At 46.8% G+C, this 25,819-nt stretch overlaps 1 protein-coding gene across 4 annotated transcripts in view; it reads left to right on the top strand.

Moving 5' to 3' along the window:
• The window catches only part of IGSF3 (immunoglobulin superfamily member 3), a 162,565-nt gene that overhangs the window by 96,961 nt on the left and 39,785 nt on the right, over positions 1–25,819 (top strand). For 3 of the 4 annotated variants that reach the window (XM_073304574.2, XM_073304565.2, XM_073304593.1), the window contains 4 exons: positions 10,639–11,049; positions 12,706–13,095; positions 14,708–15,109; positions 20,250–20,654. In XM_073304574.2, the coding sequence (XP_073160675.1) occupies positions 10,639–11,049; positions 12,706–13,095; positions 14,708–15,109; positions 20,250–20,654 (1,608 nt within the window). The remainder of the gene's footprint in view (positions 1–10,638; positions 11,050–12,705; positions 13,096–14,707; positions 15,110–20,249; positions 20,655–25,819) is intronic. The other variant, XM_073304603.2, reaches the window with a different exon arrangement.

Below are 25,819 nucleotides of genomic sequence, written 5' to 3'. Positions count from 1 at the left end.
GTGAGTCTGTTGAGTATTTGTGTGGGTGGGGTGTTTTTTTTTTTTTGTTCGGTTTATTTTAAAAGCAGCATCTTTTTCCATTCAGACTTCTAAGAACTGTTTTCTAACACTCTTCGGGCTCCCTCTCGCTTACAGTTCACTTAAATTAACTGTTCCTACTCTTCCAAAAAAACCAAAAAGCACTATGCAAAATCTCATGCATAAGGTTGGGCTTTTATAAACAAAATATTCCAAAACCCACCTCATTATTCCTCATTAATATTTCCATCTCAGTCACAGAGAAAATGGCAGTTGTCACACGTGGATGGATAAAACTTTACATACCAAAATTCAATCATGAAATTTTACACATAGGTCCTGGGGCCAGATAGGAGGGAGTTTGCAGGAGATGGTGACGGTTCAGGAGAGCTCCAAGGTCCGACAGCTTTGCAAGGTAGGCAGCTTAGCGGCATGCAATCCCTCAGATGTGAAGAAAGGGAGCTCCTGTCCCGCACACCTCTCAGCCAGTCTCCCCTCTTGTGCACTTTGGGAGGCACATGAGATGTAGAGCTCCTCTTCTTTTGGCCTTTGGAGGCCAGTGTGCTGAAGGGCAGCCTTGCTGCTGCATACCTCCAAAGTGCACGGGTACGGAGTGTCAGTCCAGCGAGCCTCTGGGGAGCACAGGGGAGCTGATCACTATAGAGAAAACTGTGCACCAAGCATATATGTTTCCCTGTGCCAACCAGACTTCCACTTTTCAGGGATCCGTACTTTATTAGAAAAAGGAAATCCTAGACAGAAAACTTGCACAGTTAGGTTTTTTTAAACTGATAGTTCTTTATTTAGTTTATGCATAAGGGATATAGTCATTTCTTTAGCAACTTAAGTACTAAAGGATCAAAATGATCACTTAATTAAGGTAATTTACACAAATATTCTATTTATGCATTCAGTTAATGATAATTCACCTTGAACATTCCAATAACCTTAACAGTCTCCCACAAGACATACTTAAGACTCTGGATTTATATCATTAATACTATATGTTACGTAGTCCAATTTACACATATGTTAGTGATGTATGTACTGAAAGAGTTCCTAAAGAGTATTTGCTAGTCAAAGTTAAGGCTGTTGGGACCTGCAAGGTGAATTTTCACATGCCCTTGTTGTTAACTGAATCATGAATGTAAGGCTAATAGAATATTTGTTAAGTCCCTTAGCAGGTCAATACAAGTTTTGTGTGTTTGTGGATTACATATGATGATTGTGTAGTTATTTAATCTACTTGAGGGTTAATTGTCTCAATAGCCTAACTCTAAAGTTAGGTTTCATAGAATCATAGAATATCAGGGTTGGAAGGGACCTCAGGAGGTCATCTAGTCCAACCACCTGCTCAAAAGCAGGACCAATCCCCAATTAAATCATCCCAGCCAGGGCTTTGTCAAGCCTGACCTTAAAAACTTCTAAGGAAGGAGATTCCACCACCTCCCTAGGCAACGCATTCCAGTGTTTCACCACCCTCCTAGTGAAAAAGTTTTTCCTAATATCCAACCTAAACCTCCCCCACTGCAACTTGAGACCATTACTCCTTGTCCTGTCCTCTTCTACCACTGAGAATAGTCTAGAACCATCCTCTCTGGAACCACCTCTCAGGTAGTTGAAAGCAGCTATCAAATCCCCCCTCATTCTTCTCTTCTGCAGACTAAACAATCTCAGTTCCCTCAGCCTCTCCTCATAAGTCATGTGTTCCAGACCCCTAATCATTTTTGTTGCCCTTCACTGGACTCTTTCCAATTTATCCACATCCTTCTTGTAGTGTGGGGCCCAAAACTGGACACAGTACTCCAGATGAGGCCTCACCAATGTTGAATAGAGGGGACGATCACGTCCCTCGATCTGCTCGCTATGCCCCTACTTATACATCCCAAAATGCCATTGGCCTTCTTGGCAACCAGGGCACACTGCTGACTCATATCCAGCTTCTCGTCCACTGTCACCCCTAGGTCCTTTTCCGCAGAACTGCTGCTGAGCCATTCGGTCCCTAGTCTGTAGCTGTGCATTGGGTTCTTCCGTCCTAAGTGCAGGACCCTGCACTTATCCTTATTGAACCTCATCAGATTTCTTTTGGCCCAATCCTCTAATTTGTCTAGGTCCCTCTGTATCCTATCCCTGCCCTCCAGCGTATCTACCACTCCTCCCAGTTTAGTATCACCCGCAAATTTGCTGAGAGTGCAATCCACACCATCCTCTAGATCATTTATGAAGATATTGAACAAAACTGGCCCCAGGACCGACCCTGGGGCACTCCACTTGACACCGGCTGCCAACTAGACATGGAGCCATTGATCACTACCCGTTGAGCCCGACAATCTAGCCAGCTTTCTACCCACCTTATAGTGCATTCATCCAGCCCATACTTCTTTAACTTGCTGACAAGAATACTGTGGGAGACCGTGTCAAAAGCTTTGCTAAAGTCAAGAAACAATACATCCACTGCTTTCCCGTCATCCACAGAACCAGTAATCTCATCATAGTGGTTTGCATGTGTGTAGAGAAATATACAATATTAACAATATATAATGTGGGTAACTATGATAAAATGAAATGTCTGCATTCACGTATTAAGATAATTACCAGATTAGGGAGAGAGTCTCCCTCCTACACCTCATGGAATAGCATTGTAGAGAAGCGAGGGGTTTATACTTTTAAAAAGGGTGGGGGAGAGAAGTGCCCAGTGTCAATTCTGTCAGAGTATACTAGCCTTGATGGCGGCCTGGTGGTCTGCTCTGGTACAATGAGGAGGCTGGGTACTTAGCTCAATGCAAAATCAGTGGTTTTGGTGTGACAATTTTTACCTTGTATAATCCTACCGTATTCTGCTGTGTTAGGGTTTTTTCAATGTTTCCAGACTCTGGAAGACCAGATTGGGGGAGGAGGATTATGGCAGGGGTGGGCAAACTTTTTGGCCCGAGGGCCACATCTGGGTAGGAAATTGTATGCAGGGCCATGAATGTAGGGCGGGGGCAGGGGTGCGGGAAGGAATGTGGGAAGGGGTGCTGTGTGCAGGAAGGGGCTCAGGGCAAGGGGTTGGGGTACAGGAGGGGGCTCAGAGCATGGGGTCGGTGTGTGGAGTGCGGGGGGGGCTCAGGGCAGGGGGTTGGGGTGCAGGAGGGGAGCTTACCTCAAGCAGCTACAGGGTGGCAGCGGCATGCAGCGGGGCTAAAGCAGGCTCCTTGCCTGCCCTGGCCCTACACCGCTCCTGGATGTGGCCAGCATGTCCGACAGTGGCTCCTGGTGGTGGGGTGGGGCAGGTGGCTCCACCGCGCGTGGTCCTCGCCTGCAGGTACCACCCCCAAAGCTCCTGTTGGCTGCGATTCCCCGTTCCCGGCCAATGGGAGCTGAAGGGGGTGGTACCTGCAGGCAAGGGTAGTACACGGAGCGCTCTTGTGCCCCCCCTCCCCCAGCCCTCCAGGGGCCGCAGGGACGTGATGCCAGCTGCTTCTGGAAGTGGCGCGGGGCCAGGGCAGGCAGGGAGCTTGCCTTAGCCCTGCTGCACCACGGGGCTGGCAATCCTGCTGGCCAGATTGAAAGCCCTGACAGGCTGGATCTGGCCCATGGGCTGTAGTTTGCCCTCCCCTGGATTAGGGGGTTCTGAAGTGTAAGCGATGTTGGGACCTCATGTTGCATGTGAAGACAATTTTACTTTAGTGCAGTAGAAATAGGAACAACGCTTTCTTTTGACTGCCCAGCTTTTCCTGTTCCACCTTTTTTTAGTTGGGCTGTACTTCTGAAAACAAAACAAAAAAATCAATCCAGGTGCATGTCCCTGTAGAATGTTCTGCTCAATCTCATCGACTCTCAGTGGTGACCTCTAGGGAGTTTATCACATTCTCCTTGTAAGCAGCTGTGTTTTGCCCACTGCTGTAGGCAGTGCGTATGTCTTTTGATTGGTTAGGGAGGGAGAGCTGTAGTTTCATCTGCTGTGCTGTAGATGGTATAGCTTGACACACACAACTAATTACCAGAAACAAGGGCTGAGAGGATTACAGTGCTAATCTAGGTATCTCTCCTTCCTCACCATCCCCCCTACATGTACGCAAGTCTTTGGATACTGTGTAGAATGGAAATCAATACTATGGGTGTATGGATTGTGTCCGAGAGAGGCAGTAGCAGGCAGATGCTTTTACTAACACTGTTTCTGATGCCTTCTGCTTACTTTGAGGTACTTCAAATGCCAGAGCCCTCTGAACAGAGCACTCTGCCAGAGTGTCTCCTCTGAACCTCTCTGCCATTATAAGGCAGCTGCATGATCCCTCATGGCTCTTATTTTAGAGTGGTGAGTGCTAATGAAGTCCAATAAGGCAAACTGTAAAGCTAGCTTCAGAGCAGAGGTAAGCATGGGTTTCTGCACAGAATGACCCCAGGAATAATGTCCTACCAATTATTCTCATACTACTGCAGACTTCTCTGGTATCAGTAATGTCACAGAGTGTTGCATTGTGGGACATCTGTGGTGGTCACAGAAGGGTGAGCAATTTTCAGGGGCTAAGAACTAAATGTTAAATCTTTGTGCCAGTTGCATTACGCTGTGGTTAATAAGGTGACTCAGCCCATGCCTGTACTCTCTAAATTGGTGTTAGCATTACAGTTCATCTTGAACAGCTTGGTTGTGTCTTGCTAGCACAGCCTGAGAGATCAGGGAGGAGGAGGTTACTGAATCTGAGATGGGATTGCTCTGGGGCTGCAGGGTGTAGTGGGCCAGATGGGAACTGAACTCGCGTTAATTCCCCTTAGAATCCAGAGCAGTATTCGTCAGGCAGAGAGTGGTTTCCAAGGAGTAGGGAAGCAGGGTTATGTTTTGGCTAAATAGTCCTTGCTTGGCACTTGGCAAATTCAGACCCATCCGTACTATACGGAATATGCAGCCATGGACCTGGGACAGTGTCCTAGAGTACATACCACTTTTACACTGTGTTTGTCGAAGGTCTTGAAGATTAGTAAAAACATTAAGTAATTATGTTGAAAAAGACACGAGGTGATGGTGGTTGTTAGTTTATTTTTATTAAAATAGCACTCATAGACCACCCCCCCCCCAACTGAGATCAGGTCCCCAGTGTGCTAGGCACTGCATGCATACAGTAAGGAGAGGTTCCCTGCCCTGGACAGTTTATAATCTGTGTTGAGGCAAAATGTGGGAGGAAAAATGGCAGAGAGGTGATGTGAGTTGCCCACAGTCACCCCCAGGAAATATGGGTTCGATGCCTGGTTCTGCCTCTGACCTGCCTCCAGGTCCAGTGTCTTGTCCACCAACCCATGCTGCTTCTAGAGTTGCATTATCCTCATTTTACAGAGGGGGAAGCTGAGGTTTACTGATTTGCCTAAATCCGCAAAATGTTGGAGAATTCCCAGTTTCCCTCTGGTGTGCAGCTCACGTGGTCACACCTCCTTTTGTAGATGACTTATCTTTTGTGGAGTCCCGAGAGAAAATGTGGAAGAATGACCACTCTGGTGGCCATTGCTCCATCAGGACGGAGCTACTGCATCAGCACAGGGTGAGGGGGCGCTGCTGCAGATGGGGTTAGTAGCAAAATACATGATATTCTTCCCTTCTGAGATTAATATCCAAGAGATGCCATGGTCTTGTGCTTAAGCACAGGAAGTAGAGCCGGGAACTCATATGTAATCCCAGTTCTGCCACTGACTTGTTGTGAGACCTTAAACTAGTCTCTTAACCTCTCCGTGCCTCGATTTCCCAGCTGTGAAATAGGATTAATGTTTTATCCCATAGAGGGCTAATATTTACACTTTTGTGGTGTGTTTAGAAGCTTTATGAATGGACAGTTTGTTTCCAGGATTTATTGGGAAGAGATGGATATTTTTGTCCAACTGCAAGAGAAGATAAAACATTTCTCTCAGCAGCACTCCTTATCTTTACAGTAGGGCAGAGAGCCTTTACCAGACTCTCTTGCCTAGACACAATTCTTGCTGAAATCTTGACGCCACCTCATGGTGGCTCCTATTATAACACTTGCTCTCAAACTTTTCCTTAATGTGGACCGTTACCTTTGAAAGAGTGTGCCTCAGGGACCATCTCCCTTCCTCTCTGTGATTTATATACCGCCTGGTGTCAACTATGGGTGTGGAAAATATTAGGGAGCCCTGTATTTTTAGCTGCCTTGCTTTTTTTCAATAAAAAAAATTGACACTGTCTACTCTAGCAATTCCAAGTATCTTTTGGCTCCAGAGTGGCAGTAGGAGATCTCAATCCGTTTGATTAATCTCTCTGTCCCTGCTCCTTTGTACGTGCTTCTTTGCTGCCTAGCCTCTCTTGCCTGGGCCTTGTCCTCCCCCTTGTGCACAGGATTTTCTGCTGCCTTTCTTTCCTGGGCATACTGCCCAGCCACCTGGTCTTTTGTTCTCCCTGTTCCCCTGAACATGCTGCCCAGCTGCCTTGTCGCTGTGTCCCACCTTCATTCCCTCACCACACTGTTTCTCACTGCAGCATTCTTGTTGGAATCAGGTCCATGGGTGTTCTGACCCATTCCTGCTGGATTCAAATGGCCACTCTTTAGCAAACAGCTCTGTTGGCCAGATTCGTAAGGCATGTCTTCAATGCAAAGTTAACCCAGGCTTTTCCTCTGCTATTGTCCCAGCTCCCATCCTGTCCACACACACAAACTTCTGACCTGAGCTGGTGGTGCTTTAAACCCAGATTAGCCATCTTGTTTGGGGTATAGGCCAAAGCCCCGGTGAGATTTTCGCTTGGGCTAGTAACCTGCCCACTTGGCTATGAAGACACAGGCTAAAGCGTTAGATAGTCCTCCACAAGTCCCCACTATGTGCCCAGAAGGACAGGCAGGTTCTCCCATAATTCACTCGGAAAGGATCATAGAGCAGTTCATCTTAACTGTAGCCCAAGGAACCATGGAATCTGCCCCCAGAAGTCCTAGCCACACCCTCAGGTGAACACAGCTCTAGTGAGGACACAGTAACTCAGATATAGCTTGATAGTGTGGCTGCTCACTTCTAGGGTAGGCTAATCTGTGGGCTGGTCACTCAAGCTAACTCTGCAGCAACAACATGCCCTGGTCCATTCTGCTGGACAAGTAAAACTACCTCTGACTTCTTCGGATGCTAACCAGCATATTCTATCAAACCTGGGCACGGAAATGGGCTCGAAATAAGTTTCTTTTTGAAATGTGCCCTTCTGAGTGTGACGTCATGCTCACAGTGACTGTCAAAAGTGACATTGTAGAAGAGTTTCCTATTCATTATTCTCTCTGTTACTTGCAAGTCTAATTTGCTTTTTTAAAATGAGTTAAGTGATCACTTTTGCCATGTACACTCTCATCATTAATAAATATTCTGAACTCCAAAGCAATCTGGGGATCCAGACAGTGTCGGAGGCAGAATAAACTCCAGCCCACTCTGTTGGGCTAACAGATATTCCAGTGAATAACATCCATTATATGTCGTTAGTGGCTCTCCGAGACTTGGCATAGAACTATAGAAAGGTGGGGCTATAAGGGACCTCAGGACGTCATCTAGTCCATTCTTCCATGCTGAGGCAGGACCCAAATATACCTAGACCATCCCTGACAGGTGTTTGTCTAACCATTTGCCATAAATGACTGAAACAAAATTATATCATCCTCGGAACACCAAAAACCCCATTTCCCCATGCATTTGACTTCTCTCAAAGGCCCACCTCTGCAGGAGCCTGCATAAATTTTGTAAAGGATGGTGATGCTTACACTTAATTATATGACACTTAAGTGTGCATTTGTGAGCATAAGTGGTACACTATGTGTGAAAATCTGTAACTGCATGCAATAGTGGCTTAATAAACAGAGGACATGCATGGTTCTAGAAGTGCCCTGTATTATCCTTTCCCCACTGATGTTGAATGCAACAGGAGCTTCAAGTGTGGTTACTAATATAAAAGCTATAGTTTAGCATCCATCTTTTTTACACGCTTCCTGTTTGTTTTCAGTGGGAGTACTGCTGTAGTGTATGGGGAGAGCATGACCCAAACTTTATAGACCCAGCCCATGTACCCTGAGTGTAATCTGGCTCACTTCGCGGAATGAGTGACGCCTGTATGTTAGGATTTGCAGTGGCTTTCACTAAGCCATGGTCCACATGGTCTACAAACTTACGTCAGTATAACTACGTCGCTCAGGAATGAGGAAAATCCCCACCCCTGAGCGACACAGTTATACTGACCTAATCCCCCGTGAAGACAGCGCTATGTGAATGGGAGGGTTTCTCCCATGGACATAGCTACTGCTTTGCAGGCACGTGGGAGGTACGCTGACAGCATCGTAAGTGTAGGCAAGCCCTCATAGGCAGGGAGTGGAATAGCAGTGTATTTAGCTGGTCAGGATTGAGGTGCGTTGGTAAAGTTGTGTGAGGACTCAAGAATGTCATAATGGGGGGTATGTAGAGCTCTTGAAGCTCAGTGATGGATGTGTTATAAATAGGTAAAGGAAGGACTCAGGAAAGCAATAACATGAGGTATTGCAGTGGTCACGTTAGTGGAGAAGTGTCTTGTGCTTTTTTTCTCCAAACCATTTCCACTCCTTGATCTATATCCCACTGAGGCCAGTGTAGCAAAGATATCCTCCTTTGAGGCAGCACAGCAGGAAAGAGACTTGAGCAAGATGACAATCAGATTTAATTTATTTAATAATATAAAACCGTTACAAGAGAGCCCCAGGACTGCAGGGCAGAGAGGAAGAACTGAGCTGCTCTGGAAATTTATTCATATGGGTTTTAAATGGTAATTTAAATCTCATCAGGAAAGAGTGGTGAATAAGTTAGTTGCTGCCTGTCATGGCCATTGCTGAGCTTAAAAGCAAAGGCAAGGGGAAACTAATTCTTTCACTCTGACACCTGGGTAGGACGGGGCTTGAAAAATGTGTCTGACACCAACTACCTAGTGGAGTAGGTTCCAAAGTCTCTACCTAGTGGTCAACGTGTGAGAAAATAATGGAAGGGTGGGGAGAAAAAGGGAAGAGGGTCAGCATTGCTGCTGAAATCCAGGGGCAATGACCTGGTAAAAAAGGGATTTCTACCATGGTACTGTCCCTGCTTGTGGGGACTCCATTTCATAACAGTCTCTAGCTAGTAAATAGTTGATGACACTGAAAGCACCTCCCCTCTCCCTGCTGGACAGGAGATGTTCTCTGTCCCTCACTTCCTCCACCTCCTTGCTAATCCCTCCCCTTTCTCATTATTTGAGTCCTCACCCATGAATAACTCCAGTGTCTGACTCGTTGCAACTCACAGTATCGGCTGTGTAACTGGCCAGAGACATGTTAATTTAACTCTGCTGGTACTTATCAAAACTGTGAGCAGCAGCAGAGTCACTGGCTCTGCCAATCTGTCGGCTCCAGAAGATAACTGTTACCACTCTACCTTTTGTTCATCTTTGGTCCTTTGCTTTGCAGACAGTCTAGAAATCTTTCCCTTTTTAAAACAACTTGAAATAGTCTGTTTCTAAAAAATGAATTCAAAAATAGATGTAACTACTCATACGGTACCCCTGCGTTGCTCTACGTGTTTTTGTGCTTTTGGTCCTGGCATTAGTGCCCCTTCAAATCCAGTGGTCATCTCCCTCCCCAACCCATCCTTCCGCATAAAAGGAAGGGAGGACCTGGGGAGTTGTGGGAGAAATTCTGTGGTTAGGTAGCCAGAAGATGTGGATTCTGTGCAAACAGATTTTTCTCTCTCACGTGTTGGACTCTTTGCCTGTTTTGTTAATTATCTTTCCCTCTCCCTGGATCTCCGTGTGCTTCCCTTTCGTAGCTAATCTTTGTTGTAGAAATCGACAGTAGGGAAATTACTCATATTTCTTAATGGGATACATGGCATTTATTTCCTGTCCATTTGCTAAATCAACTTGACGTGTGTCTAATAGCCTTTTGCCAATTCCCTGATGTCTGTCTGTCCAAGAAGGACACAGGCAATTGACTATTGTGTGTTTGCACTGCTGCCCTTAGAGGAGCCAGCTTCCTCTAAGTTTGCTGAGGGAGTTAAAATGTGGATAGACATAAACAAGGGAGAGAAGAATTGTCTCCTGACTTTTTTTAAGAGGGAAAATTAAAAGATCTTAAATATGTCGTCTTGGCCAAACAATGACCTACGGTGGCAAAGGCCCTAGCAATGATGTACAAGTATTTTGAAGGATGGGAATGCCAAGGAGAGCGTGGGAGTAATTATTAAGGGTGGTCCAGAGGTTTATGACAAGGATTGAAGGCATGGAATTAAGAGGACCACATAGGCTGTATCTGATAAGTGTCCTTGTCAGTAAGTAGGATCTATTAAGCTACACAGCAGTAACCCAAGGGAAGTGATAGAAGGCCCTGTATGGTAGCTTGGGGGCATTTAGCAGTAGACTAAACAAAGCACCAGAAAATATGCTGTTGGTAACAATCTGCATGGGCTGAGGGATTTGGGGAGGACTCGATGTGGCCTAATAGCGCTTTCCATCTGTAATGTCTGAGTCACTGGAACTGTAAATAGAAACCACCTTCCTAGTGCTCCTTTAAAGAATCCAGCCTTTAGTCGCTCCCTTGGCTCAGAGGTTTCTTAATGCCGCTACCTGTAAAGATTTGTTTTCTCATCTCCTCCCTGTCTTCATTCTCTTTATTGCAGTTATTCCAGACTCTTTGAGGGTGACCTCAGTTCCACAGACACTAAACAAAGTGGAGCGCGACTCTCTGGAGCTGAAATGCGAGGTGTCTAAGAGTACACCCCAACACAGTCACCTCTCCATCTCCTGGTACCGCCAGAAAGTGGGCGAGCCTCCAGTGGAGGTGATCTCCCTGAGCCGCGACTTTGTCCTGCGGGCGGGCAGCACCTATGCGCAGAGGCAGGCCACTGGCGATGTCCGCCTAGACAAGGTGGGAGAGACCACCTCCAAACTCACCGTCTACAACCTCCAGCCATCAGACCAGGGCGAGTTCTACTGCGAGGCAGCTGAGTGGATCCAGGACCCTGACAAGTCCTGGTACGCCATGACCCGCAAGCGCTCCGAGGGCACCATCGTCAACATCCAAGCCACTGGTCGGTATCTGCAGGGTTTTTTCTCTTGGACAGGTATCAGGAGGAGCAGTGGGTGGTGCAATAAGGGAGAGAGTGGGGAATGTGTGAGAGCTCCACTTACAAGAGACTTCTCAGGTACTGAGCAGGCCAATGGGTGACTAGCTCAGCCTGCCTAGCCTCGCTGCCTGTGTGTGCTGCTATCAATGAAGTTTGGTTTGGCTACAGAATAGTCTCCTTAGGAAAGTCATGAAAGCCCTCTTGCCAGAGTCATTCTTAACACTAGACAGGAGAAAGCCATGAATGTTGTGTGCCTTGGCTACCACAAAATCCAGCACTCTCCCCGTGCTTTGTCGCAACGTTTATAATCATCTGAGGTGATCTCATTAACAGTTTCCTGGGTGGAACCTCAGGTGGCCAGTGGCAGGACGTTCTCAAGACTGTCACCAGAACAGCTTTATTGCTGGTAGGAGGGACAGATGTCACTAGATGTGCTGTAATAGTGATCCATTTCCTTTTGCCCATTACCAGCTTCTGGCAAACAGAGGCCTCCAAAAATAGGCTTCCTATCACTCAACATTTCCTACTGCAAGGGGCTAATCTCTTTGGCCTCTGTCCTTGGAGTTTCCAGAGACCTCCCCCTCCCCAGGAGTGCATTCCTCTCCCTAGAGAGGCTTTGGATCTGCACCGATGTTCTATAATTGAGAAATCCTGAAGAAGGGAATATCCTAGGGTTGCCAGGTATCCGGTTTTTGACAGGAACGCCGGTTTGAAAAGGGACCCTGGTGGCTCTGGTTAAAAATTAAGTCCAGTAGGCAGCGCAGCAAGGCTAAGGCAGGCTCCCTGCCTGCCCTGGCCCTGTGCAGCTCCCGAAAGCAGCAGCATGTCCCCCCTCCAGCTCCTAGGCAAAGAGGCAGCCGGGGGCTCTGCATGCTGGACCCGCCCCAAGCGCCAGCTCTGCACCTCCCATTGGCCAGGAATTGCACCACTGGAATGGCACCTCTGGATGGGGCAGCGCACAGAGACACTTGGCCACGCCTTTGCGTAGGAGCTGGAGTGGGGACATGCTGCTGCTTCCGGGAGCTGCCTGAGGTAAGCATTGCCTGGAGCCTGCACCCCCTCCTGTGACCCAACCCCCTACCCTGATCCCCCTCCCACCCTCTGAACCCCTCTATCCCAGTTTCTAAAAGACAGAACTAGTACTCATTTCAGAGGGGTATCTGTACAGTTTTATATAAGAGGTCAGGGTTATTGAGAGAGTATGTTTTGGAGTCCTTCTTCTGACTATAACAGCACTTCTAATATAAAAAGGCTGAAAAGAAATGAGCTATTCCTTCTCTCCCCGCTCCTGGTTTGACTGTGATTGCAGCTTTTTGCAAACCTAGCAGCTGGCTGCTTCTCCTCCTGAGGGTGAGATGAACTGTGTTCTCCCAGGCAGCAATTGCATGCACCGTACACCTCTGCTTAAGTCCTGTGTTGACTGTATGTTAATGGCAGAGGTAACAGGGAGAGACGCAGGGGCATGAACATAGGGTACATGTGGGACACGGGGTGGCTGAGAAGTGGGTTAAAATGAAGCATGGAAGTGTCCTGCTGCCCAGTCTGCCTCTTGGGTGAGGGTCCCCTCCACATGTGCAGTGCTACAGTGACACTGCTGCGCGTTGGTGTGTCTCTCTCCAGATAAGGAGTTCAGTGTCCGGTTGGAGACAGAGAAGCGGACGTACACGGTGGGTGAGCCTGTGGCGTTCCGGTGTATCTTGGAGGCGCAGAACATCCCAGAACGCTACTTCTCCATCTCGTGGGCCTTCAACAGCTCCCTGATTGCCAGCCTGGGGCCCAACGCCGTGCCCGTCCTCAACAGTGACTTTGCCCAGCGTGAGGCCCTGGGGCAGCTCAAGGTAGCCAAGGAGAGCGACAATGTCTTTGTTCTAAAGATCTACCGCCTCCGCCTGGAGGACAGCGGCAAATACAACTGCCGGGTGACGGAGCGGGAGAAGACGGTGACGGGGGACTTCATTGACAAGGAGAGCAAGCGGCCGAAGAACACGCCCATCACGGTCTTGCCCCTCAGTAAGTAGAGACTGGCATGCTTCTGCATGGTGCTGTGTCTGTGTGTGCCCTCCCATGCAAAGCAGAGACTGCCTGAGAAACTTAGCTGTTGTCACTTGGGGTGGGACCCCAACCGGAGAAGTTCATGCACAGTGAAAGCTTGTTGGTGAGGCTTAGAAACCCAGCCAGAAAGATCTTTAAAGGCCAGGGAGGGAGGTATCCACTACTCGGGTTCTTAGGCTGGAAAAATTGGCCCTTGCCTTGGTGTTTGCCCCAGGTTGTACTTCTTACTTCGATAGCAGAGAAGGGAGTTTGGGATTTTTGCCTGCTGATCAGTTGCCCCTGCTTTGGTGCTCTTGCAGGAGATCCCATCAGCTCCTCAGATCAGAGGGGATGTGCCATGGGTCAAGGAGCAGAAATAACTGCATCCTTCCCAAGCCACCGTTCGCTCTTTAGCACAAAGATCCAACTCGGTCACTGGATGCCTCACTCAGCCACCCTAGTGAAAACATTCTTGTCTGACCCTGTTTGAATGTCTTGTGTGTGTCGGAGGGGATGTGATAAATACAGAAAAGACAGGGCAAGAAGAGCTAGTCCTCTGATTCATTCATTTCCTTTGTCTTGCTCTTTCTCTCCAACTCAAATAACTTTGATGTGACAAGCCACGCAAGTATCCTCAAAGTTAACCCAACAATATATACTGAGCAAACAAAGGAGTAGCTGAGAAAAGCTTTTGTGTAATTTTTACCTCCCATTTATTAATCTTGTAGTGAGATGCAGCTTGTTCTGAAGCCATTTATCCTGAAGTAAGGGTCAATTATAGTCCTTTAGTCTCTCAGCATGGACTCTTGTTCATTTGGGATTGAAAATTACACTAGCCAGAAGTCCTGGATTGGATTGATGCCTAAAAAGTAGCACTTCTAGACTAGAACCGTAACAGATTTCATGTGTGAGATTTCATAACCACCAGTCCTAGAAACAAACTAACAGGACTTAATGTTTTATTCAAAGGTGCAAAGCATCTGCAACTCCCACAAAAAGCAGTGGGAGTTACCAGCACTCAGCACCTGTGAAAATCAAGCCATAAGTCTTTATATCTCTGGAAACTTCAGGATCCCACTTTTCCGATGACATAAAACATTGATAGCAAGCTCTAGTAGTTTGTGAGAGAACAGCTGCGAAAACTGCATAGGAATTGGAAATAGCAAGATGATAATCAGAATTCTGTGATAGTTGTAAATCAAATGGGTTTGGAAGCCTTTTGGCAGAACCAGGAGTTACAGTACCAGTAATAACACCCATGTTTTCAGCACATTCCTCTTCTACAGTCTTGTCCTGGACCTGTGGTCAGAAGATGTTGTGACTCTTCACAGGCAGTAATGGGACAGATTTTCAAAATTTGGCCCTCCCTGTTCTTAGGCACACAAGTTCCCCAGTAGCGAGTCACTGGCCATGTGCATGCTTTGGATATTTGGACACACGAGTTAGCCATGCGCAGAATCAGTGTGTGTGTTGTTTCATACACCTAAGTTTGGAAGAACTGCTTCCAAAGTCTCTGTCTTTCTTGCATACTGGCAAATGGATGAGTATAATCATCTCCTCCATGTGACACGTTTCTCTTCTGTCTCTTCAGAGACCAGCATCTCCGTGGAGATGACCAACAATGCCAGCAATATCCTAGAGGGGGAGAGCCTGCGCTTTGGCTGCAGTGTGCGCTCGGGATTTGGGCCCCAAAGCCATCTCTCCGTCACCTGGCAACTTGTGGACAAGCAGAACAGGCGCAGTGATGTTGTGCGGCTGGATCGGGATGGCACGCTGCAGCCGGGTCCCTCTTACTCAGAACGTAGCAGCTATGGGGGCATCCAGATGGAGCAGGTGCGGCCTGGCTCCTTCACCCTGGAGATCTTCAACAGTGTCAAGGCAGATGAGGGCCACTATGAGTGCCGTGTGACTGAGTGGACACGGACGCAAGATGGGGAGTGGCAGATGATTGGGGAGCGGCACGCTAGCACGCCCGTATCCATCACTGCTCTGGGTGAGTACCAGAGGCACTGTGGTGACTGTGTAGTGCTTTCCAGCACCTCACCCTCCTGGGGTTTTGATTACAGCAAGTCAGGAGGCGGTCTCAGGCATTGCTGACTTGCACTGTGTGGCTACAGAGCTAAGCGTTAGAGGGAGGGGCATGCTTCTGGTGGTGGAAACTTGTTTCTGAGTGGGAGTCAGTGTGCCTTTGCTGGAGGAGTGCAGCACGTCATATTACCGGGGAACTCCCGTGTGTGGCATTAGAGGCACAGAGTAGGAAGTAGGATGGTTAATGGCACTTGGCACTTCTGTAGCGCCTTGTGAATGTTAAGCATCCCGGCTTCTTTGTGGACTAGGTAAATATTCTCTCCACTCTCCAGATGAGGAAGGTAAAGTGCAGGGAGGCTGTGGGGCTGACTCTCAGAAATTCTGAGCACCTACAACTCCATCAGATGTTGGCAGTAGCTGCTCTCTGCACATCTGAAAATCAGGCCCTCAGCGACTGGCCCAAGACCACACAGTTGAGTCTACTGGCCAAGTGGGAATAGAATCCAGGAGTCCTGATTGCTGGTGCCCTGTTCTCACAACTAATCCCTTTGAGTGTTGAATACAGTAAAAACCACATGGTTTAAAGGAGGGCATTTTGGGAACTGCATGGATTTAGACTCTCATTGGTCTTGTCTAGATCTTGCTATATTAAGTGCTGGACCAGTGCCAAAAATGCGCTGCAGGTCTGAAGAACCAGTGACTGTTCTTGAAAGCTTATAACATGCAAAATGCCAGGGCTATAAACAATTGCTGTATGTTGTGATTGGAAAGTTGGGATGGATTCGCAGCTTTCCAGTGCTATACAGTATTAACGAAGACCTTTAAAATCATATCACATTCTGATTACCATCTTGCTTTTCCCTCCTCCCCTTCAGTTCTGACCTGTTCTTAAGAGTTATTCTGTCTAGAGCTAGAAAGCATTGCTTTCGAATTTAGACAAGCTGGCAAGATTCATGGGTAATAAAGAATTAAGGCCAGTTTCTCAGCTGGTGTAAATCAGCATAGCTGAGAATCAGCTGCAGATCTTAATTTGTACTTTGTGTAGTCTGGTGAAGCTGGCAGCTAATTTCATGCCGGAATTGAAGAGTAGGGGAATGGAGTGGGGTGTGCATGGGGAAGTTAGTAAGACGGTAATTGGAGTCACCTGGTTCTAAAATGGGAGTGTAACATTCAGTAATTCATTCTACTTGTTGAAAGTTAGCTGTGTAAAACTTCCCAGTAGTTCCAGAAAACGAAATTAAAAGTTAATAAATTGACCTTCCACTGCAATTCCCTCTTCCAGAGAAATCTCAGATTGACAGGTCATAACTAGTTCCTGTTTATATAACCAAGAGGTGCTACTATAGCCCAATAAAATTTGAAGGAGAAAATGTCTGACATCCTTTTGCTAAGTCTGATTTTTTTCCCCCCTCTTAATATTTGTATAGTGCTTTGTGATACTCGATGGGCCCGTGCTAAAGAAGGTAGTGTTTTTTATTACTACAGCCAGAGGAGACCAAAAGCCTCTGAATATGTGAGGGTCCTGCCACCCTTTGCAGAGTGCTAGGGACCTTGGCCCCTGCAAGCAGTTGGGGAATAGCTGTCCTCTGATGATGTGTACACAGACAGAGTTGTGTTAAGGGTGCTCCTAGAGCTGGAATAGTAAGAAATGCTGCCTATCGGAGCTAAGGGGCACAGGGAAGGCTGTGAGGAGTCCCAGAGCTTGAAATAGCACGTGTGCTGCAGGCCAGGATTGAGGTGTTCTTGGTAGATCAATGTGGAGGAGAGGGGGAAAGCTTTCTACAGAGCCCTGGGCTCATTCATTGGATCAGGAACTGATGAGGAGAGAAAACATGGCATTGAAGGAAGCCTCACTTCCCCTCCCTCTTTTGTATTTAGTCAGGGCAATTGGTCGCTGTAAAAGAAAGCTGTTTGCTGGATGTAATGAGCACATGAGAGTTGAGAGCCTGAGAATGCAGATCTGATTCCTGCATGGCAGTCGAGAAGTCCTTTCGTAATGCTCCTTTGCCCAGACTAAGGGTATGTCTGCACTACAGCGGCCACGACAGCGGTGCAGCTTTGCTGCTGTAGTGTAGATACTTCCTTCATCAACTGAAGGGGTTTTCTGCCACCTCTCCGAAAGTTAATAGCTGAGCCAACGGCAGAATTCTTCTGTCAGCGTAGCTGCATCTACTCTGGGGGTTAGGCCAATCTAACTATGGCTCTCACAACATTTTTCACAGCCCTGAGTGACCAAGCTTGGTCTATTTAATTTTTAAATGTAGACCAGGCCTACCTATACAAGACCAAATGACCTTGTTAAAATTAAACCAGCCTTCTACACCTTCAGTCTCCAGCACTAGTGTCTGACGTGCTGGCTATGCTCTGGACTGGGCCTGATATGTACTTCCCTGTGTAGGATGGCTGCCACACGTCATGTGGTAATGAGATGCAGAGATCTTGCAATGCGGGCAGCTCACTGGGCCTCTTCCTTTTCTCCTGGATAATCATTAAACACATTTCTAAAAGCTTTAATCCCAAAGACTGACCTGTTTTTGCAGTAATTACATGGCCCGGAACCCTGCCATGGTGACATCTTTTGATTATTAGGATTCCTGAGCCCTCTTGCTATAAGTGTGCAGAGATCTTAGTGGCTGCTCTGTGGCAAGTCTGGCACGTGAAATGTAATCTGCTCACTGCAATTAATGTCCCAACTGCCTACTATTGTTAATTAATATCTGTTTAACCCTAAGGTCAGAAGGTACCATCTCATGAGTGCAAAGACTATTCCCTCCTTTTGCCACCTGGCCAGTGTTCCGTAGGTTTGTAATCTGTCTTGATATTGCATTCAAGGCAGTGAAGAATTCTCTTTGTCAGTAATTTACAGCACTTGGTAGGCTGATAATCTATTCTGACATATCAAATATTTCTGCTTCTGTTGGATCCATGTATGGGACTGCATCCTCAGAACTACATTGAGGGCTTCATAAAATTTGTAAATTCTGAATTTACGATAGTTAATTAAGAATATATTGTCCTCACACCTTAATGTGTTAGTTTTAAAACACCCTGAAGCAAAACAAAAATTCTGAAAAATGTAATCCAGAAAATATGTGTTATATAGGGTGTGGGTGGGTATATAAATTATATATAGTCCAAATGTTATACCAATAAAATAAAAACCAGCAGGATCTTATTAAAGGGGAAAAGGCAAAATGCCACATTTATTGTGAATACAGAAAGAATCATAGTAAGCAGTTAGTTATAGCTTCAACATTCCATTCAATTTCATATTTATTCACACACGTACGTTCTGCAAGGTTGTTATCATAGTTACCAGCCTTAGAGTTGCTCATGCCAAGCCACTGGCCAAATGGCCTGGACATGAGGAGGGAGCAGGGCCTTGTCAGATGCTCATCTGATGCTCCTGTACGTTGGTTTGCAGAATCAGACCCCAAAGTTCTCACTTTCTCAAGTCCATTTTTATAGGAATTTCTTCCTATGCCAGTCTATGGGAATTGCTTCATCATGCTGTTGCTGAATCAATCAGCAGATAGCACATTCCTGACGGCTCCGTGCTGCCAGATGTTATCTTGTTCTTCGATTCTCCCATTCTTGAGGCTGTTGGGTGGATTCCAGTCTGCCCTCCGGGGGTCGTCTGGTTATTTCCACTTGACGCCTTCTTCAGCCGATGGACACTGGATTCTTAGGCTGGCACCTCCCTGATCATTCAGTTATTATCCACACCAAGCATCCATCCACATACATCCTCTATCTCTATTTTAATCACAATTGTTAACAAAGCGAGATGAATACAACAAAAGGGCGGGGAGTCTCTGGGTGCTGTTTCTGTTGTTACAGAGTATTGCTTTGAGTCTCTCTCTGTGTGAGTAGTTTCTGTTACAAAGAATTGCTTTGAGAACAGACTCTCTCTTAGAATGTACTAACACAATTAGCAGCTTGCAAGTTTCACACATAGAGGGAGAGAAACAGTACCAAAAACCAAGAGACCTCTTAATTAGTAATACCCTAGAATTTAAACTATGGGGAATCAAACTCATTTGTGATTTTAATACAGAACTTCTTTAATATGATCCAACACAAATATAGCTATAATTGAGAGACAATGAAAGCCACTGTCTAGGTGACTGAGTCACATAAAGACTAAAACCAGAGCTAACTCAGGGGTTCTCTATCCAGGGTTTTTATATTGGTGCTCAAACTAGAGCGATGGGCACTTCTCAAGAGTATAAATGCCAACAAGCTGTCCCTTCTTTCCCCTCCTGTCACCCCTTCAGTGCCACCAGGAGGTAGGCTTGGATATGGGGGTAGGGAAGAATTATTAATACAAAAGAACGATGTTACTATTGCAGGAAAGCCTGGGCCAAGAGGTGGGTATTGAATCCAGGTCCAAATGCTGTGAGATTAGTGGCCAAACTTTCATCCAGTTTCTACAGTTTAGGTCTGGCTGTTGTGTAGGTTCTCCATGATTACTAGCTTCCTCCCTATTAGCTCAGTGTTCCCTTCTTCAGTACTTGGTAGTGTGGATCAGTGGTTGTCAACCTATTTACCATTGTGAGCTGCATATGCAGCTCTCTGTGTGTTATGTGGGCCACAGCTACACAATATATATATATATATATATATATATATATATATATATATATATATACTACCTGTGTGGCCATGAGGATGACACATGGGCCACAGCTGTGTGCTGCTTGGACTGCAAGTGGCCCACAGGTTGAAGCCCATGAGTTGAAAACCATTGGTATGGACCATATGATAGAAGAGAGGTTCTCACCGACACTTCCACTCCCATTCAGGGCTGTAGGAGCCACCTCCCCTCCTGTTGGATAAAATACCATCCCTGTCGCACTGCAGCAGTGGCTTACGTGGAGAGTTCCTGTGGAGCAAGTACTGTATTTGAAGTGTTTTAGGTGCTTTTAAGGTAACTTAGTAATGGGAAACGAGAAGCACCAGTAGCTTTCCATGTCATGTAATTGGAGAACCACTGCTGTAACCATTTCTCATTCATGGCATTGTGGCAGGCCTCATTTGGCAGAGTTCTACAACCTCTCTTCAGTCTCACTCATTTCTCTCTCTCTCTCTCTCTGTCTCTGCAGAGGCTGGTTTTGCTGTCACAGCCATATCCAGAACCCCTGGAGTGACCTACAATGAATCATTTGACCTCCAGTGTATCATCAAGCCGCACTATCCGTCCTGGGTCCCAGTGTCTGTGACATGGCGCTTCCAGCCAGCGGGCACCACAGAATTCCATGACCTGGTCACCTTCACTCGGGACGGTGGGGTCCAGTGGGGAGACAGGTACACGGGCTTCCGGACCCGAACTGCTATTGAAAAAGCAGAGTCCAGCAACAACGTGCGCCTCAGCATCAGCCGAGCCAGTGACACTGAGGCTGGCAAGTACCAGTGTGTGGCCGAGTTGTGGCGGAAGAACTACAACAGCAGTTGGACACGACTGGCAGACAGGACCTCCAACCTACTAGAGATCCGGGTCCTGAGGCCAGGTAAGAGCCCTGACGGTCGGTGTCCTGGAGGATTAGAACTCATGAAAGTGACAGGACTAAACTCACTTTCATGACTCAAATTCTGCCCTCTTTCCTTCCCCAAAGGGCAGAGGCAAAAACCTCCTAGCTCTAAACTCCTTTAACAACGATGTGATGGTACAGCTATGGCCGCCAGCAAGGACGACTAACATTACTGTCCCTTTACATGTCAAGGAAAAAACACCTCAGACCTGCACGTTATACATACTGTCAGTGCATGTAACTGGGCCTTCCTCTCACTGCTACTCTTCCTCCCTCTGTTTGTTTATTCCCACCTGTTGCATCTCATATCTTACTCTAGCATGGTGGGGCCCTAACCCTAGATATTGCTGTACTAATCATAGTCATGCCGTCAGACTTTATGAATGTTATGCATACGCACCCACCAAGACTTGTCTGCATGCACTTCTCAGTGAATGACGTGCAGTAGCTTTTCCCGGTTACATGTTGCATCCAGAGCCAAGTTCTGCTTGAGAGCAGGGCCCAGGGTTTCAAAAGGGATGATTGCTTTGGAGTGCTTCCATTTTGGGGGGCCCAGCTTTCCCTTGTCAAAAAGCAGCCTGATTTTCAGAACGTACTGGGCCACCTGTCCTCTGAAAATCAGGCTCATTCAGCTTGGGCACCCAGAATCACTCGTCACGTCTGAAAATCGTGGCCCAAGTTCTTACTGCACTGGAAATTTCTTCCACTCATTCACCCTCTACCCTAGACTCCTGTGCTGCCAGACGCCTTGCTCTTGTGTGGGGGGGTTTCCCTCCTTCCTCCCCAACTTGAGTGTGGCTATCCCTGGATGAGTCGGCAAACACTCTTCAGTATGAGAGTCTGCTTTTGCAGTGCCTGTGCCCTCATTATTTCATCTGTCCCTCTCTTTACGTGCAGGTAATCCCTTCCTTTTTGTCTTGACTCCCATACTGTTATCCTGCCTTGTAATAACTGCCTTATTGTCGGGGGTGCGCCAGAGGTCAGGATGGGGACTCTCATCTTCTTAGTTCCTTTTCCTGGGAAGCAAGTTTGATTGGAGATAGTCCCTGAAGTAACACACCTCTCTGTAATGCAGCTGTGTGTGAGTGAATTCCTAGTAATGCCATCCAGGAAGAGAAATCCACCTCACAGCACACACGGGGAGATTTAAAGGCCAGCTAGAGGCCTTGCATGATGGAACTGCCACCTCCTTCCTGCAACTCTCAAGCTCTACTAGTGCATTAATAGGGCATATGAAATGTGTGTCTGTGATCTGTTGCACACCCCATCTCCTAAACGAGGCCGGAGCTTTGCTTGGCAAACCTCTGCAGGCAAGTCGTAAGTCTGGTCTAATGAGCATTGTGTAATGTTTGTGGGTTTATGGCCCATAGGGGAATAAAGGGAAGGAGGGCGTGTCCCTTCTCTCCCATTTCCTCTTGCTGAGCTCCCCGTGTCAATGTTGCATTCTCTTACACATTTAATTTCTGTGCCTCAGGCAGCCTCCAAGACACAAGCTGTCTCCTTAACCGCTGCCTGCAGCCACATTCATTTGTGTTGTGATTTAATTCACTCTTACAAGCTAAATAGGGTCAGGTCTTGCTGGTTCTTTGTCTGGATGATCTCCAGAGAAAACCCAGGTGGTGCACGAGATTCAGTAGGCAGCCCTCTTCCATCAGTCAATACTTAACCAATGTCTCACCCTGCTGCTAGTGAGACCTGCACTGCTGAGGTGCTGGCTTTCAGACGACAGAAAAAGAGCTATGGCTACTTATGTACAAGAGAGAGGGCATCAGCCACAGTGCCCTGGACAAATTCTAACTCAAGTAAATAATCCTGTTTACCAAAATTCAACAGGATACCGTCCTCTTTTTTAACCTAATGCAGCTTTTTACAGAAGTCTTATCTATGAGTCATATACACATCTGGCTAGTACGTATTTTCAAGATCCTTCAGCCTGTGCATTAATCTTGAACTTTAGTTTTCTGAGATCAAAATATCCCAGCTCTGTCAAAGTTTGTCAAACTGAACTTAAATGTTAAAAAAAAAAATCCTATTTATCATTTCCTGTCCTAAACTAAATGGCTGCTGCATTCCTCCCCAAAAGTGACTGTCTGCAGTGATGGGAGTTGTGATCAAAATATAAATAAGTCTGTCAAGTGTGTTGAGGTGAGGTGCTATAGAAAGGCAAGAGATCAGCAGCGTGCACCTGAGGCGATATGGCTGAAAGCTAGGCAATGTACTGTTTGGATCTGGTTGCTGCTCAGGACTTGGCAGACTCAGATAACTTGTGTGTGGCTGCAGTGATAAACGTTTATAAGCATGTGGCAATGTCAGGCAGTTTCTGCACTTAGTGAGCCATCCACAGCCATATCTCAACCATCAGGTCATGTATGGAGGAACAGCTTTTTTACAGCAGAGCTGCTCGGCCTAGTGCAATGGGTCTCAGCCTTTCCAGACTACTGTACCCCTTTCAGGAGGCTGATTTGTCTCGTGTACCCCCAAGTTTCACCTCATTTAAAAACTACTTGCTTACAAAATCAGATATAAAAGTACAAAAGTGTCACAGCAGCTTACTGAAAAATTGCTTATTTTTTCATTTTGTCTGTGTGAAACTTTAGTTTGTACTAACTTCGCTAGTACTTTTTATGTAGCCTGTTGTAAAACTAGGCAAATATCTAGATGAGTTGATGTACCCCCTGGAAGACCTCTGTGTACCCCTAAGGGTATGTGTACTCCTGGTTGAGAACCACTGGCCTAGTGGACACAAACTGGAAGTGCAAAACCAGGATGGCTCAGAATAATAATGTGACACTGAAGTTAATCTCCAGGTCATCAGTTCAGATCCAAACCAGCTAGTCCACTAGTGACTAAAAGTGATCTCGGCTCAGTTCTCAGAGGCCAAGTGTCAGCAACTCTAAACCACTCAGACAACTGGCATTAATTTACCGTTCAGCACTGTTTCAAAACACTTTCTAAACAGTTAGTATGTGAGTCGGTAGATAAAGGCTATAAAGGTATAACGGATGCTGTTTATCAATGCGTGGAATTGCTACAAAAATGAGGGACGTGAAGTGAAGAATGCTGTATCCTCCTGAGAATTCAGGAAGACAGCTCTGGAGTTCAGTCTAATGTGAGTGATTAGCAGGAGTAGGAGAGTTAGAGTATAAAGGGACTGTGAGATCTTTAATGACCAAAGGAGGTCAGGATCTCACTTTTTGTCTCATTGGGGAGATGGGGATGTATGTCTTATCCTAAAGATAATCCTGCCAACAGCTCAGTACCTTACAAGCCCACATTGGGTAACTGGTTTATTGCTGATAGAGGTAAGAATGCCACCTACTAAATCCGCAGTGCTCTGAATGTTCCTGGGATGGTGCCAAACCAGCTAGTGTCCAGGCCCAGCCCAGCTTCCTTATGAGAGCTAAGAAGATAAGGGAAGTTATCACTTCCCAGATGCGAAACCTCTTCACTGTGGCTTTCAGCAGCCAATGTATCTAAATAATGAAAGCAGAAAGCACACATCCATGTGGTACTCTACTATGGACCCCCTGGAGTGCCCTTGCAGACCCCAGTGTGAGAAACGCTGCTGTAGGGTGCATTGGCAGGTAGCGTGGAAACTTCCATTAACTCATCTGTGTGGCCTGCCTGCTTCTACAGGCCTGTTGTGATAGACTCAGGGTATTGTGCTTCTTTCACTGAGCTGGGCTAGATCAGTGCAATTACACAGTCCAGGAAATCTTGTTCTGAGATCTAAAGCCACAAGAGGGTTGCACTCCCGTGCATGCACTCTCTCCCAGTTGGCATATGGGCAAGTCAAGTGAGCAGGTTAAGACATTAGATATCCCTCTCAGAGAAGAAGAAGTCCTGTAATGCAATGCAGTCTGAGCACTGGCCTGTCACTGCAGACCGGCATTCAAATCAGAGACAGGACGGACCCACTATGGCAATTGCTGTGTTGCCAATGATGGCAACACTCCCCTCATTTCCTCCCAGTTCTCAAGGCTCCCTTTGCTTTCCAGTGGCATGAGCACAGTGTCCAATGGTCAGGAAAGAACAATAAAACAAGACAACTCAAGGCCAGCTCCTTCCCCGAAGACAGCTTGCAGCACTCCTGACAACTTCAGAGCTCTGTCTGAACTTGAAATAAGTCCTGGATGTGCACATGGGGATTTCTCTTCACCTGTGCCCTTCCTGTGGGACTTTCCTCTTGTCACTGGCTCTCTCCTGCTATTGAAACGTGTGTTCTCTCTGTCCCAAAGGCAGGTCTATTAAGGTGCTCTCTCCCTGCTCCACTCCATTCTGAAGCCACCATCTTCTCCTTTATGCACTCACTTCCAGTGCCTCTACCCCTTTCCAGCTGGAAGGAGGTGCTGACTGATCCCCTCTGACAGTGCTGCCACGCTGGCCAGTAGGTGATCATTCAGGGCAGATTCATCCCTACAGAGCCCGGGCACAGTAGTTCTTTGTCGCACTTGAATCTCTCTGGCGTGAGTGGGAGAGAGGAGTCTTAAGGTTCCTTGTGAACCCCAGTGACCCTCCTGCAGTTCCATGGCACGCAGTGCAGGGCTGAGCTATTGGCCCAGCTAGACTTGCTGAGGAGATGTACTTCAGATGAGTGGAACCCTAACCCATTCCGATCCCTCTTCTTCCTGCGACTTTGAAGGTGAAAATTGTCAAGACCCAGCCAGGGGCAGAAGAGAGATGTGGATAGACTTCTGGGTGAGAGAGGAGATTCAGGACGGGGCAGGGCTGGTAGACACAGGGAGATTCCGCTCCATTCCCTTTGCTTTGTCAAACTGTACACCTTTCTGCCAAGTTTTTGGCAAAGGGAACTGTTAATTCAAAGTGCAACATTTCCGAGCAGCAGGTGTGACATGTCTATGGGATCAGACAAGGACAGCAGATGGTCTCTGTCAGTGCAGTACACAATGGGTGGCTGTGTTGCAGTCTGTACAGGCTTGGACATTTGAATATGACTCTTGGCAAGAAGGTTTCAGCAGTCTTGTGGTGGTATTGAATTGCCATAGTCCTCATGTGCATTAACACCCTTATCTTTCTGCTCTGCGGCTGAAGGATGAGGTCCTTTGGCAGAGGACCTTTGGCTTTGAGAATATCCAGCACTTGAATATCAAGAAGTGTTTTGTGCTACAGATCCGTACAAATCA

This window comes from Lepidochelys kempii, chromosome 1 (assembly GCF_965140285.1).
Source record: "Lepidochelys kempii isolate rLepKem1 chromosome 1, rLepKem1.hap1, whole genome shotgun sequence".
In the NCBI taxonomy this organism is placed as follows: domain Eukaryota; kingdom Metazoa; phylum Chordata; order Testudines; family Cheloniidae; genus Lepidochelys; species Lepidochelys kempii.
The sequence above is the reverse complement of the archived record's forward strand: the minus strand, read 5'-3'. Positions and strand labels throughout refer to the sequence as shown.